The sequence below is a fragment of the Schistocerca piceifrons genome, chromosome X (assembly GCF_021461385.2).
Source record: "Schistocerca piceifrons isolate TAMUIC-IGC-003096 chromosome X, iqSchPice1.1, whole genome shotgun sequence".
Lineage (NCBI taxonomy): Eukaryota > Metazoa > Arthropoda > Insecta > Orthoptera > Acrididae > Schistocerca > Schistocerca piceifrons.
In genome coordinates this window covers 587898684-587915885 of record NC_060149.1, presented here as the reverse complement: position 1 = coordinate 587915885, position 17202 = coordinate 587898684, and the positions used below count along the sequence as shown (strand labels likewise).

Genomic DNA, 17202 nt, shown 5'->3' with positions numbered 1-17202 from the left:
CTCTGGGAGGCTGTAGGGTACATCAAAATAAATATTTTTCCCTAATGTTATTTTTTCCTATGAGGAGTATTTAAACCGGTAGAGGAAGATTTCTCTGGCAGCAAATTAATTAAACCAACAAACACTTTTCCATTTTTTATGAGCAATAGGCAACACATTAACACAACCCAATTTCAATTTTCAAAAATGCCTCCATTGACACGTAAACAAAGGTTACACCGTCGGATCATGTTCTGTCTGACACGGGCGAAAACCCCAGGAGTATCCTGAATTGCTCCTGCTGCTGCTACTATCCGGGCAACCAGATCCTCTTCTGATGCAACAGGAGTTGCTGAAATAAGGTTGCGCATCTCTCCCCACATAAAAAAGTCGAGAGGAGACACCTCTGGGGATCGAGCAAGCCATGGTACAGGACAACCTCTGCCAGTCCATGTTTCTGGGAACTGTCAGTCCAGGAATCGACGCACACGACGACTGAAATGTGCCAGCGTCCTGTCGTGTTGGAACCACATGCGTTGTCTTGTAGGGAGCAGGACATCTTCCAGCAATTCTGGCAATGCTGTGGCAAGAAAATTGTAATAGTGCCTGCCATTTAATGGCCTAGGTAGCAGATATGGCCCAATTAAACAGTCCCCACTAACACCGACCCACACATTAATGAAGAACTGCACTTGAGCGCTAGTAACTGTGGCATGGGTTATCCTCACTCCAAACATGCGAATTGTGCTTATTGAAAACTCCATCACACCCGAACGTTGCTTCATCGATAAACAACACAGAGGATGGAAATGTAGGATGCATTCCACACTGTTCCAGGTACCACTGCGAAAACTGTGCTCTGGATGGATAATCAACTGGTTCCAGGTCGTGGACACACTCTAAGTGAAATGGACATAACAATTCCTCTCAAAGGACTGTTCTTACATTTGTCTGATTCATCCCCATGTTACGTGCAATTGCACGAGTGCTGATTTAAGGATCCCGCTCCACATGCTGCAAGACAGCTTCCTCAAATTGCAGCGTTCTTACCATGCGACGGTGTCCCTGTCCAGATAATCTGCTACATGACCCGGTCTCACGCAGACGTTGGTACACAGCAGCAAAGGTCGTATCATGTGGGATACGGCGATTAGGATATTGTTGTTAATAAACCCGCTGTGCAGCTCGTCCGTTGTGGTGTGCTATGTAGTACGCACCAACCATATCAGTGTACTCACTCCAGATGTATCGTTCCATTAATAAACAGAGACAATGCACCTCTACGCTGGTGGACAGCAGTTGCCTACAATTGAAGAGCGTAATATGCCCTCTAACAATGAAGACCGTAATACGGCCTCCACTGGTTTAAATAATCCTCATAGGAAAAAATGACATTAGGGAAAAATATTTATTTTGATGTCACCTACAACCTCCCAGAGTTTGTCAGTTTAAATACTTTTCACCCTGTATATACAAACACCAGTAGAGCTTTTTCTCTGTGCAACCTAAAGTCACATATTGGATAGTTTCTTTTTAACAGACTAAATTAAAACATTGGTGTGTCTTTCATAGTTGTCACACACACACACACACACACACACACACACACACACACACTCTCTCTCTCTCTCTCTCTCTCTCTCTCTCTCTCTCTCTCTCTCTCTCTCTCTCTCTGCAATGTTTACTCTCTCTTGTCATCTGGTTTTTGTGTAAGTGCATGACTGAAGACATTTGCCAAACTGATAATTACTAAAATATAAAATAATTATCTGAAAATCTTACAATAACTCCTGATTATATGCTGAAATAAACTTTATTTTGCCTGAAAGAATACATAAATGGAGCAAATTTAAACAAAATAATGGCTCACTACAAACAGTTATCATTAACACACACAATATTCAGTGGCACTTACTTATTGTCTTTACTCATGTAACAAGATGAAATTAATGTGTCTTCACAACTAAGATGACTCCTTTATGATAGTGTGTGAGGTTATACTTCGTTTACTATACCTATACTATCCAATCTGCTTATTCAATTTTTTTAGTGTTTCTCGTTGTATAGTCCCTACATTTTGCAGGCAATAGCAGGATACTGTCTAAACAAATTGTAAGGTGAATCAGTACTTCACTGTATTTAAAAAATGGTAGAATGGTAATATACACTTTTAACTGCAATTCTCATTTGTTGTCTAAATGAAATGATTAAGATACACACAAACAATTTGATGATAATCATTAAGTTTCATGATGCACAGCTGAGTGTGGCTGTTGTTTAAAGAAAGAAATGCCAATGTGAAGTCTCCATGACACCACACAACAGAACACATCAGCATTTTCCTGAAAATGTCCAGTCATTCTTGTAATATCACGAAAGGACAAAATTCTAACAGCATAATTAACAGTATACCTATCTCGCAATGTTACAGGAGCTTACATTGAAATAGTATTACAGACGGGGATAACCAAACATATACTTTTTCGATTTCATTCACTATGTGAAAATTTCAAGAATTAGAAGGGAAAGATAAGCTTCATTGGAGATTTTTTTTATAATAATGTATTACCATAACTGACTGCAAAATTTACTTTTTTCCTTTTCTTTCTTTTTCTGACATTAAAATGTATCTGGCAAAAAAGAAAACTTTCAAGAGTAATAATATGGAATCCAAAGGGAACTACTACATATGCCATATTATTGAATAGAGAAGGCACATTTACTCAAGGATGTCTACAATTCACATTTTTTTTTAAAAATATAGCTCTCCATTTAATACTGGAGGATCTCTAACAATTTTAAAGGCACTTCAACTTACTCAAGAATTAATGAATTCTTTCATTTTATTTCAATGACTGAAAAAGACATTTTTAAACACACTTAGCTTCACAGCTCAACACCAACACAATCTCTAACAATGTCAAGTACATCATCAAATCAGTACATTTCAGAACTGCATTGTACCAGACATATGATACAAAACAAATATAAATTATACTTTCAAATTTTCATAGGCAACATCAGTACTGCAATGTCACAGCATCTTTTCTGAAATAAAGCACTCGTGCAAGAAACTTGGTGTTTTGTTTTGTATATTCTGTCAAAACTTAGTGTATCGAATAGCAGGATTTTCAAATTTCATGAGAACCGTATATAGAAATACTAAAAGCCTTTAGGGAAAAAAATCATGTGCCATGTTACACACAATTCACCCAAATATATTTATAAAAGCCTCCTCATCTGGAAGTCAAGTACTTTGAAATTAATGCCCCACGGACTTTAACTCTTATAGAAGATGGGCTTTAAAGAAGTAAACAATGTTTTGAATTTTGCTCAAGGAGCAAAATATGGTGTTTTAAATATGATAGGTGAAACATTCATTTTCATAATCAGAACTTTCATAAAGAGACAAACTCTTATGCAGTGCAAAAAAAGTTATGAAATAATTCTTTATGCAAGTATCTCCAATGAATGTTAAAGCACAGAAATATTTTAGGATTAAAAGAGACACTTCACCAAATAGCAGAACGCTGAGTTGTCAACAGGCACACGCAGAGGAGGAGGATGGGGAGGAAAAAAAAACTCACTAGCTTTCAGAACAAATCCCCATATTTTATTCCAAAAGCTAGCATGTTTTCTTTCTCTTTTGTGTGTGCCTGTCAATGAATCAACATTTCTGCTATTCTTCAAGAGGTTTCCTTTAGTCCTAAATTATTTATATTCTGCCATAACTTTCCTTATAACATTTAAAGCGTATAAATATTCACAGACACAGTACAAGTAGAAACAAAAAGTACACTTCATGTTTTATTTATTAATACCTGATGCTTGATTAACAGCCTCAAAGTGAGTCCGGCAAACATAGCCATAACATCATACTCAGTTATGCAATATTCACTCCACCTGTGAATTTAACAAACAATCTGGAGCTCAAATTATCTTTATCATCAGTAAAGGCTACAATACAATGATTGTTACAGTAGCTGTGGTAGCACATGTGCTCGCCTACAAAATGAATAGTAGTGGGAGGGTGCAGGGGTAACACCTCAAGCTTCCCATTCACTTCAGTGTTTCTGCTCCAAATCATACAGACAGATCCACTCCTCAAACTTTCATAAAATGTACTTATAGATGTAGAATGCAAGAGCATAACGCAAATATGCAGTTATTTGTTCCAAGTCATGGGAATGATTATTGCAATGTTTTTCTGCATTTAAAAAATTGTAACACGTCTACACAAAATACCATTTTAATCCATCATTGAAAACTGTGTGTCACAAACATAATTTGATGTTACCACTAATGTGATGCCTGAACATAAAATGATTCTCCAAATGGTTCCCCACAATGATTAAAGATCTAAGATTGGAAAATAACATAGAAATGCAATGTTCTCTCAGTCTTTCACATGACCCACTTGATTACAACAGAGTCTATAAAATGCAAATAAAGTACTATCCCACAATGTTTAATTTAGAAAATTCAGTATACAGCAGTTAGCACCTACATTATTTGGATTTTGCAGAATCAGATGAAGCAGTCTAGAGGTTTTTAACTGCAATCAAATAAAATTATTTTCACAAACTGGAAAGGAAATGTAGATACTAACAGCAAATCTTTGGAAAATATTTATATGAAAGAGGAGGGAAAATACTCTAAAAACAACTGTAATAATATTTTCTCATAGTGCTGAATTCAAAAATTTTTTGGAACTGTCAAGGGCCACTGTGTGCAAGTGTCATTAAATATCATGGTCCATGAATGACAATCTCAAAGTCCTGCGCAGACTTTGACTGATCTGTGTCAAAAAATACAATATTTTTTTAAATAACTAAGGATACATGAAGGAAAAACTAAGATTTTTTGTAATGACATTTCAACAGTATGTCTTCCCACAGCAAAAAACTAAAAATACAATGAATTGCTTTAACAAATGTGAATGATAAAAGACTAGAATATTCTCTCAGTTATGGCAGTCAGCAAACTAATTACTCGCATTTACCATCATTTAAAATGCTATAAAACTCAATAATAACAATGTCACTATGCACCAAACAAAAAATCTGAAGAACATAATGCAAAGATTTCACTGTATAAGAAGTAACCTGAACATTAACTAAGTACAACTTACATTTAATGGATTACAACAGACACAAATCACACAATATTTTCAGCATCATTCAGTATAAATTCATAATAATAAAAACCACACAACTTTCACTGGCACCCATCAACCATTCTGTGTACAAAAAGCAGGCAGGCAACTTTTCTGCCCATTGTACTGCAGCTAGTAACTCTATACATGATTGTACAACAAAGATATTAAATTAAAATTTTGAATGTTGGATATACATTAACAGTAGCAGTTTTAATATGTACACATATTTACAGATAACAGTCACAGAGAAATGAAATTGACATACACAGAATTCTCTACTAAATTTTTAAACACTCTGAATAAAAAATAAAAAAAAACAAAATCTACAGAAAGCATTTTTCTTACAAACAACAACTTGAGTAAAATTGTAACAAAGTTCACAGAACAAATATACTTAAATTTATTGTAAGTGCTCTTTGAAAAGCCTGGTTCTTTGCCTTACAGGACTTCTTATTCTTTATTACGGTATAATTAGAGTGTACAGCTAAGGCACAGATCTCTAAACAAAAAGAACTGAAATTCCTTTTGAACTTCAGGTACATCCTTTAACACACATCCTCTGCAGATTATTTGATATTTCACAGGCTGCTCTGCTCATTTCTGTAGTAGTCTTACAACCTTTTTACAGCTTCTCTCTTGGTGATATCAGCACAAACAGTACAGTCTGTTTCTTTTGACGCTGCCAGAGAGAGAGAGAGTAGCAAAGCACCGAAAGCAGCAGCAGCATGTTTATACAAACTACAGCTACAAAGGCAAACAGCAGATCCTGTCTGCGAACATTTTACGGGCAGAGTATGCTCCTGTTTATTTTAAGAGGAATCTTCTTCTCTCCACAGTCACATGTGAGATTCGACAGCATAAAAATGTGTCCCATCTTAGCATACATGAGATCAACGTGGACAAAAAAAAAAAGCATCCACAGCTAAGGAAAACATTCACATCTGTAGGTGATCCCTCTTTCAAGGACAAAGAGAAACATAAATGAACTGAATTAGGCACCAAAGCAAAGCAGCTGGCAGTGACATGATCGAATTACTGTCAGCTCTGGTTGTAACGGTGGTCCCAGTAAACTGGGTCCCCATTGCGGCCCCCATTTTGCTGTTGTTGTGGCTGCTGTTGCTGTTGCTGCTGCTGAGAAGGTGGCTGAGATGCTGGTTGTGCTGGTTGTTGTTGCTGCGCCAGTACACTACTTGGCCTCAGACCGGCAGGCTGCCCATGGGTGGGTGGGCATCCAGATGGGGGTGACGCAGCAGCTCCACTACCCAGACCACCTGAAGGCTCTGCACAACACATAAAAGGGCAAATTTGAGTCCTAAGACCACAAATATTTTGCAGCTTTCAGACAGGTAAAATGACTTCACAATGTGAAATTAAAATGCAGCTCTAGTTTATACATGAAAATTACATGTGTATATTACCAGAAATAACCCATCTGGTATCTGATTAAATTATCTCAATGTACAGGAAAACTGTTAAGATCAAATATACTACTTAGTTTCTACAATGTGCACAGATTTTTGGCCACACCTCATTAAATTAATGATATTGTTGATTTACATAAGCCATCTGTACATAAAGATACCTTTCTCCTTAAAGTGGAGGATATTCAAGCTCATGTGAGCTGTTTCTCTCACACTATGATGTAAACAATATCAGTAGCACCTGATGAAAAAGTCAAAAAATCTATATAAAAAGCTTTCAACTGAAAGGCATAGGCAATACTATACTGGACCTGATGAAAATGATTACATGAGCACATCCACACAGTAAATCGAAGTATAAATTACATTTTGTTAAAGTAAACAATGAGAGTTTTAGATCTGACACAACTTATTTGATTGTTCACAGAAACATTGCTGGGAAAACATCCAGAAATTCTAGAAATGTGAGGTTCCCTTCAAATAAACTGCTGTTTTCACAACAAACACACAAAATCAGTATGAATTTGTATGAAACTGAATCGCATCAAATACAGAATGCACATTCAACTGTTTCTTGACAGAAAAATTCAAGTCTATGTGCAAAATGAAGAGGCCATTAGAAAGTGCATAATGACAGCCACAAAATTTATGGGATATGAGAAACAGCTTGGTATCACATTATAAAATTTATTCTCAACACAAAGGAGGACAGCTAGAAGAAAAGGCAACCAAACATTTAATTGCACTGTATGGCAATAATGACATGGGTATTGGTTCATGTTTGTTACTGATATACAATTCCAAAAGCAAAACTTCATACAGACACACTAAAATTTTAGCAAATATGTATAGACATAAGTTATTTCAGGAATGATAATCTGGAACTGTAAACCTTTCTAGAGATCTTGAGAAACTGGTGCTCTGCAGTTTCCAAATACTATTTGTTAACTGACAACTTTGAAACACCATGGGCTGCACATAAAATGCTTAGTGTCTAAACTGGTATTTGGGTGTACAGCCCATCATCAGTGGCACATATGCAAAGGACAACAAATAACTGCATGACGTCAATCTCTACAACATAACAGTTGTATTCCTAACAGTAGAAATGTAAGTCTACTTAGATTATGCATCTCTATACTAATGAGATTTGTGTCAATTATAAATTATTTGTATGTACAGCTCTATGTTAATCTAGAAAGCAAAACACCAGGTGGATACCTAGAATACCTAGAATCCAATTATAACCATGTCTGTGTTAATATAATAAGGTATGAAATCTGTCCTACCTCACTGTATACAATTTTATGCATCTCTATACTAATGAGATTTGTGTCAATTATAAATTATTTGTATGTACAGCTCTATGTTCTTCTAGAAAGCAAAACACCACGTGGATACCTAGAATCCAATTATAACCATGTCTGTGTTAATATAATAAGGTATGAAATCTGTCCTACCTCACTGTATACAATTGTCACTTACGTTACAGCTGTCCAATATTAAACAATGACATTTCTTGGCCTCACTGGACACAACTGTTATAAAATGTAAATTCGGAACTGACAGATTGGCCAAAGAGTCTGTATTACACATCTCTTGTTACTTCTGAGATCATATAAATATGCACTGTGACACGCATTCATACATGTAAAATTACCATGTTTGGACAGTAAGTATAAAAATGCAAAATGCACTCTAAGACATAATGACGTGCACCACGGATGAATTATCCAAATGGCATGGAAATCCGTAGATGTGATGCATTATGTACAGATGAACAAATGATTACATTTCCAGAAAAAATTGATGATTTATTCAAGAGCAATCATCAAAATCTCAATCTGATTGGAAAGCCCTGCCCACAATGTACCAAACATTCTCGACTGGGGAGATATTGGGTGGCCTTCCTGGCCGAGGTAAGATTCGGCAAGCCTGAAGACGAGCAGTAGAAACTCTCACCATCTGCAGTCAGGCTCAGTTCACAGAGGGACTCACCACTGAACAGAATTCTACTCTGGTCAATAAGATTCCAGGGTGAAGATGTGTCTGGAGACATACTGGACAGTGGTGGGATTCGGAAGCTCACCATACAGCCCAACTAACCAGAAGTGATGTTCTGGAGTACCATTTCATTTCACAGCAGCAGCCCTTTTGTCATTCACGCCATCCTTACAGCACAGTGGTATGTCGACAGTATTCTTCATCCCATTTTGTTGCCTTTGATGACAAGCCATCTGGGGCTTACATTTCAGCAAAATAATGCCCCTACATGTCACAAGTTGCTACAGCTTGTCTTCAATGCTTGCCAAACCTTCTTGTGGCCAGCAAGGCTGCCAGATCTTTCCCCAATTGAGAATATCTGGAACGTTTATGGGAAAGGCCCTCAAAACCAGCTTGCAATTTTGATGATCAAATGCGCGAAATGGAAAGAATTTGGCATGATATCCCTCAGGAGGACATCTAATGACTATCAACCAGTGCCAAGCTGAATAAGTGCTTGTATAAAGGTCAGAGGTGGAGCAAGATATCACTGAATTGCTCAATTTGTGAAGCTCTTTCTCTTGAATAAGCCAGCCGTTGTGGCCGAGCGGTTCTAGGCATTTCAGTCCGGAACCACACTGCTGCTACGGTCGCAGGTCTGAATCCTGCCTCGGGCATGGATGTGTGTGATGTCTTTAGGTTAGTTAGGTTTAAGTAGTTCTAAGTCTAGGTGACTGATGACCTCAGATGTTAAGTCCCATAGTGCTCAGAGCAATTTGAACCATCTCTTGAATAACTCATCATATTTGTCTGAGATTGTAATCATTTGTTTGTCTGTACATGAGCATCAAATCTACCGATTCCCATCCCAGTTGGATAATTTATTCACGGTGCATTTTTTGTAGTACAGGCTCTTTGGCCCTTCTGTTGGCTCCATATATATATGTTAAATGACAATTGTGTCCAACGTGACCAAGAAATGGTACCATTTAAGATTTGACAGCTGCAACACACACAACTTGTGCACTGTGAGGTAGTATAGATTTCATATTCTATCATAAAACACAGATATGGTTGTAAATGGATTCTAGGTATCTACGTTGTTGTTTGCTTTCTAGGTGAACATTGAACTGAACTACACAAATAATTTACAATTGACATGAATATCACTGATATATGGTTTCATAATGTACATAGACTTATGTTTCAGCTGTTATGTGTACAACTGTTACATTGTAGAGACCGGTGTACAAACAACTGTTTGTTATCATTTGTATCAGTTGCTGCTGACAATGGGTTATATGCCTGAATGCCAGTTTAGCTAGTAAACATTTTAACTGAAGCTCTGGTGTATAGAAGATGCCCTTTAACAATTAGTCCTCTTTGATAGTACTCCACATGTGTATGAGCAGTAGAATAAATCTCACTGCCCCATTTCCATGGACATGTGAAACACACTGCTGACTTGGCAGTATTCACATGTACTATGTGACAGTGTTATGGAAATCTGAACTTTAGATATTAGGTAATGAGTATCTGCTTTCCCCTGTATATTCAATAGATAAAATGTTGCAAGAAAGTGGAATGTTGCACGTCAGTTAATGTCTTGTGAGCCACCTCTTGACATTGTATAACTTATCTAAAATGTTGCACAGAATTAAACTCAATGTTCAAAACCTCTTAATACTTTCCATTTCACTGCTGAAAATAATAATGTTTGGTGTTTTTGATGCTGTGACATTAGACAGTGTAAAAAGTAGCATATCATTTTACAGAAGTGAGAGATGATTACTCAACAAGAGATGCTCTGATCAATAAAGAAATTTAAATTAAGAATAACAGTTATCAATATTTTATCACAATGGATTTTTCGGCAGAGTCGGACAGCTGGGTCTTTAATAACGATATTGAAATGTGACAGACAAGGTTAAAATACATAAAACAGTTTGAGTAACCTTCCTCAATTCCACAGAGGCATTATCTTACTAAACAGTGACACGTCATTATGCAGGAGAATATCAAATTGTTTGGATCTGTAACCTAAGTAGGCCTTCTTAACTGCTGTAACAATTTGCTTCTTTACCTGAATTCCAACATACCCTTAATCCAGCAGCATGATACCTCTTTCCCCTTCATTTGTGCAAAACAAAGAATTCCTGTATGTTTCAAACCATTTTAACTACTAAGTATACTTCCTGAAGGGCTTTGTGAATAGCAGAAAAGAAACTTCTCAGTTACACCTCATCTGTTCCACTGGCTTCAGAACTGCATATACCTTTGAACTGAGAACTGTATATGCATTAAGAGAAGAATTCTGAAGACAATGTCAAAGGCAGTTAACTTTTTTTCGATCTCTTGGCACATACAAAGTTACACATGCAGATCTAAATGACTTATAAAACACTTATTTAAGAAGTGTACTATTCACTAAATTAGTTAATTACATTAATAATGGACATTCTTTGCCTGGAATGAATGGATGAAAAGGTCTTGTTGCTAACAGACTGTTGTTGAGAATTCATTCCATTTGAATGCAGGCAGCAGTATTGTATTCTGGTGTCTGAGGTACAGTATACATTTTGCATGCTTGTCACACCATGACCAGCTAATGTTTAATGTAATATGGTGGATAACTTGTCTCAGTACAAAGCTTACAAATAGTACCAGTCCTAAAAGCTGTCATGGTCAGCCTTGTTACCTCGTGCTGGAATGCATCCAGTACCTTCACATATGACAGTCTATTAGATTTGTGCACTGCCAATTTATAATGAAGGTGCTCAGGTACAAAGGCACACTACAGCTGGAAGTCAGCTCATCATCATTCACAGATGACAAATTTTAAAATGCTGAATACTTTTGAGTAAATGTCTTTTATGTCTTTCAGATGTGGCAAACACATATGTTCAAGATTGAAAATGAGGCCCATAAACCTCACGGACACCTTAAAATTGAGAACAGCAGACTTCATTCTAACTTCTGGAAAGCCAGAAGAAAGTTCTCAATGTTTTGAATACTTCCCAGGTATTCAGCTGGGTGGTGTCATCCAGAAGTTGCAATATTTTGTCAAGCCGACTACTTGCCATCTTCAGGCATTAATGATGTCTTGATTGTTTTCTGTTGGTGCCACCTCTATAACCAGTCCCCCACCTCCTCTCGCCGGCAGCCTCTGCACATGAACGTGGCAGACTGTGTGTGGTGGTGCAGGAGGTGCGACGTCAGGACTCGACCCAGGTTTCTAGTTGCCTCACGGCCAGCACCAGACACTGGCCTCTGTTGGCATGACAAAACACATTCTTGTCTTTTTCAGTTACCGTGAAGGGAGCAGATTTCCACATAGCTTGCCACTGTGCTTTGATCATGTTCAAGCCTCAGTCCCTGGCTTTGCTTACTTAAAAGCCATTACTTTACTTATTAGTTTGTCATGTAGTTGGATCTCTACAGTCTCATCGAGAATACACTTCCTGAAGGTTTTCAGTTGCTGTACCAACTTGGTGCCATTGTAATTCATGGCAAGTCCATAGAAGATGCAGTGTCTACTACAGAAGACTTTGTCAGTTGTTTGTTGTCTATGCAGTGTTAAAGCTCAAGTACATCTCTCGTGTCCTGTCTGGATACTTGGGCCTACATAAATTTTCCTGCACTGGAAGGGATGTGGCAGACTCCTTATATCTGAAGTCCTAGGTCATCCTCGACTGTTCCCAACAGTGCTTTCATCTTGAGTAGTGGGCGGCACAAGAACTTGACATTACTTTCCCGGAGTATCCTTCCGAATTTTGCTGATACGTTCCAGACATATGGGACGATTGCCGTCAGAACTGGTTTCTCTTCATCCTCAGCAGGCTGTGTTTTCGGCTTCTTACTGCATGCCTCCTGCTGTCATACCCATTCACAACAAGATGTCCTAAGCACACTAACCCACAGAGAACACAAAATTTCATAACATGGAAGTCTAGCAGCCAAATCGCAGCATCTAGAGGCCATGTTCCTTACAGCAGTCACCACCTACAACAAGCCTTAAGAGCAAAGAAGCCAATCGTCAAAAACAATAAACCAGTTCGCATTGCTGGGTACTCTCCTCACTACATGTCGTTTAATCTCGTGAGTGACAACTCTTAAGGTACCCACAAAGCAGGCTACACAGTAAACATGTGAAGCCTCGGAAATATCTGTGGCTGGATGACATCTGGCCCCTACTACTCCTCTATTTGAAATACCTATCACAAATTTATTTTAATCAAAATACACCCATTTTTACCATTTTAATTTTCTGTGTTATTTTTAACTTATTCTACAGAGAATTTGAAGGTTTCTGATGGTATGTAAGATTTCGAAAGATGCACACATTTTTGCATGTATATGAAAAGCGAGCCCAATTCGGTATGGAATAAAGCTGTTTATTGTTTGTAATGCTGTGATTTGGCATATACCCAGGAAGAAAATTTGTACATGACAATAGCCCCAAAAACCACATGTTACGAAATTTTTGAACAGATTTCTAGAAAATTATTCTGAAAGATGTTGCATGGTATACATGCATCACCATCGTGCATCACATTTTGTATTTGACTACTTATTGGAGTGCAAAATACCAACAATAGGTGTTTGCATGGCTAACAGAAAATATCTTCCTTAACGTACATTTGTCAAACTGAGAATGAGAAAAGAAAAGATGATTTTTGAGAGAAGGGAATATCTGGTCTACATGCTCTCAAAATATGTATTTTGGATTATAATAATCAAAAACTAGAAGTGTATAACTTGAGATCAAATGATTGCTTGCAACAGAAAGCAATTCAAATAGTGGAACAAATTTTACTTTCCATGTTTGTGATGCCTATTACTATTTGTACCTCATAAGGAAACATATTGATGGAAGAATCAAGTATGCCCCCTATGTGGTTTCTTATAGAATACGGGAACTCTTTTGTAACACAAAGGTATGAACATCAATAAATTATTTCTCCTCCATGTCATGGCTTGTTAACAGACTTAGTACCAGCAATTTTGATGGAAAGATACTACCTACTGAGAAAAAATTGCACTTGTCATACATCCAAAAAGTGTGTGCTGATGTATGAGGGTAATCCCAGAAGTAAGGCCTCCCATTTTTTTTTATAAGTACATAGACCTGTTTATTTCTACAATGGTTTACATCAGTTTACAGCTTGAGCATTTAACTATTTTTTGACATAATCACCATTTTCGTTGATGCATTTTTGTAGACGATGTGTCAGTTTTTGTGTGCCTATGTCATACCAGCTCACCGCCAGGCTGTTCAGAAAGTTATGAACCTCTTTTTTCACCTCGCCGTCGGAGCTGAATCGCTTTCCAACCAAATGTTCTTTTAACCTAGGGAACAGGTGATAGTTACTGTATGCCAAGTCAGGACTATAGGGCGGGTGGGTGATTATGTTCCACTGAAACTGTTGCAGGAGAGCAACGGTGTGCCGAGCAATGTGTGGGCGAGCATTTTCATGGAGAATGTGTACGTCCTTGCTCAACATTCCTCTTCTCCAGTTCTGAATTGCCCGTTTGAGTTTTTCAGAGTCTCATAGTACCTGTCAGCGTAAATTGTGGTCCCAGTGGGCATAAAGTCGACCAACAGTACCCCTTTCTGATCCCAAAAAACAGCTGTCATGACTTTACTGGCAGACTGTGTTTGTTTGAATTACCGTGGCTTTGGCAAATAAGGATGCCGCCACTGGCGTGATTGTTGAATGGTCTCAGGTGTAAAGTGGTATGCCCAGGTTTCGACACCTGTGACAATTGAGTCCAGAAAGTTGTCCTGTTCTGCTGAAAGGTGGTGAAGAAATGCGCGGGAAGCATCAACTCATTGCTGCATGTGGTCCTCAGTCCACATGCGTGGCAACCATCTTGCGCACACCTTCCGGTAGTTCAATGTTTCCGTTAAAATTCTGTGAGCAGTGGTTCGGGAAACCTCAGGAACCAACATGCAGAGATCATCCAGGGTGATCCGCTGATCTTCACACATGCTTTGCTCAACATGACAGTCTCCCACTCCTTTGTTCATTGTGAATTTCGGTCCAACCAGCTGCAAACTCTCTGCACCACTTACAAACATTTTTGACATCCATGCATGACTCACAATACACTTCCGTCAATTGGCAATGGATTTCAATCGGCGCAGTGCCCTTTGCGTTAAAGAACCGAATAACTGCACGCAATTCGCACTTGGCAGTAACATCCAACAGGAGCTCCATTCTCAATGGCTGCCAAGCCAAGACTGAGCACCTCAGCGCAGTGTGTGCATGTTTACAAACATCGCGTGAAGCACTCTTCACAACAGTGCGACCAACTGCCACACAGAGTTCTGTACTTATAATAAAATAGGAGACCTTACTTTTGGGATTATCCTCATATGTAAGAGTCTGAAAGGAAAAGTATTAAAAAATACACATCTTGGCAGTGTCTAAATTGTGAAGCTGTTTTTGTATGCTTGATTGTTTCAGTACATACCACACTAAAGCAAATTATGTACAAAAATAAATTGCACAAGACTTCCTTTCGAATTAAAACATGACTTGGTAAAACATATCTTTGTATGCCTGCTATTTTAACTTATTATTACAATACCCTGATGAACAAGTAGACAATATTTGCATCTTTCACAGGATATCACATACAAATTTACTGAATTCACTGTCACAAAGCTATCATTTTCAAAAAATATGATAAAATCAGCAGCCCAGGTGTATCTGTCCCAAGTGTTTCAGGTCAATGTTTTAATAGGATAGCAATTTACCTCCAACAGGTGGTGGCGGTGGCACCTTGCCACCACGCCTCACCAGCAGTCTCACTGAAGGTCCTCCATTTCGAATAATTTCTATAGCCTCAGCATGTGTCATATTCTTTGTGTTGATTCCATTGATTTCTATTATTTGATCTCCAATCTGAAACAGAACAAAACAAATATGAAATTTCATTTCACTTCTCCTCTCCATCCCCCCCCCCCCCCCCGCTCTCTCTCTCTCTCTCTCTCTCTCTCTCTCTCTCTCACACACACACACACACACACACACACACACACACACACACACACACACACACACACACATTCACTTTACTGAATACTCATACGGCCTCGTGCAATGCAGACAGAGGACTTAACTATGGGTACACTTTCTATATTAAATGAGGAATACTCAGCGGGTCTGAGCAGATAAAAATTTCACAATATGTATAAATCTGATAGATTTAGTCCCCTCGAGGATGCACACAGCCCTGCAGCAAATATAAATGATTTTAATACAAACAAAGTAGGTAGCTATTGTTCCAAAAGCTAGGAGTGCTCAACGTCATCTGTATGTGGTGAACAGTTGCCTTTCCACACACCAATCGTATATTTTCCATCACATTACTGTATCCACTAATATTTATAAACGTTGGTCTGGACCGGAAGAATAACTGTTAATAAACTGCCATATGAGCTCTAATTTCTTTGAATTCTCTGATTTTCTTGTAGACATTTCACAAGACATATGTAAGAGGAAGTAACATGTAGCCTGACTCTTCCCAGGATAACCACTCTCAGAACTTCAGCCGTAAACTTCTACATGATGCACAAAGCTTCTATTACAGCATTTGCCATTGGGGTTTGTCGAGAACCTCTGTAATGCTCCCCTCCTTATGAAACAGTACCAATATGAAATGTACCACTCTTCACTGCATCTCCTCTACATCTTCTATTAAAGAAACCTGGTAAAGATTCCAGACTGAGGAGCAATACTCAAGAATTGGTGTTGCAAGTGTCTTGTAAGCCACTTCTTTTATGGATTAATTACATCCCCTTACGATTCCTCCAATGAATCTCCACCTAGCATATGATTTTCCTGTGATTAGTTTTATGTGGTGATTGCACTTAGATAACTCCAGATCATTATTTATAGATACTTCACGGTTGTTAGTGCTTTCAGCAAATTATCATCAATAGTATTACCGAAAAGTAGTGGATCTCGTTCTCTATTTATGTGCAATACATTGCATATACATATGAGATGAACATCAACAACAGCAAAATGAAGATAATTGAATGTAGTTGAATTATATCAGGTGATGTTGAGGGAATCAGATTAGGTAATGAGACACTTAAAGTACTAGATGAGTTTTGCTATTTGGGCAGCAAAATAACTGATTATGGTTTAAATAGAGAGGATATAAAATGTAGACTGACAATGGCAAGAAAAGCATTACTAAAGAAGCGAAATTTGTTAACAGTAGTGCAGATTTAAGCATCAGAAAGTCTTTTCTGAAAGTATTTGAATGGAGTGTAGCTATGTATGGAAGTGAAACATGGACTATAAACAGTTTACACAAGAAGAGAACGGAAGATTCTGAAATGTGGTGCTACAGAAGAATGCTGAAGATTAGATGGGTATATCGTGTAACTAATGAAGAGGTACTTAATAGAATTCAGAAGAAAAGAAATTTGTGGCATAACCTGACTAGAAGAATGATTTTCGACTGTACAACAAAGCACGGAAGTTGACACACATGATGTATAGTGGGCCTGATATTATACCATTTTTAGGTTGAAGAAAAAATATGGAATTGTTTCTTATGTGTCTTATCAATCAATCTGAAAAGATCCGATATATTAATATACTGGACAAAATTAAATAGTTATATGGTGACTGCACTTAA

The 17202-nt window shown here is 37.8% G+C and overlaps 1 protein-coding gene across 2 annotated transcripts in view; it reads right to left on the bottom strand.

The window, feature by feature from the left end:
• Nucleotides 1-3773: 3773 nt before the first annotated feature.
• Nucleotides 3774-17202, bottom strand: part of LOC124723114 (membrane-associated guanylate kinase, WW and PDZ domain-containing protein 1) — a 394868-nt gene continuing 381439 nt past the window's right edge. For both annotated transcript variants that reach the window (XM_047248296.1, XM_047248298.1), the window contains exons 16-17: nucleotides 15305-15452; nucleotides 3774-6417 (exon numbers count right to left, since the gene is read on the bottom strand). In XM_047248296.1, coding sequence (XP_047104252.1) covers nucleotides 6176-6417; nucleotides 15305-15452 — 390 coding nt within the window. In that variant the 3' untranslated portion in view covers nucleotides 3774-6175. The remainder of the gene's footprint in view (nucleotides 6418-15304; nucleotides 15453-17202) is intronic.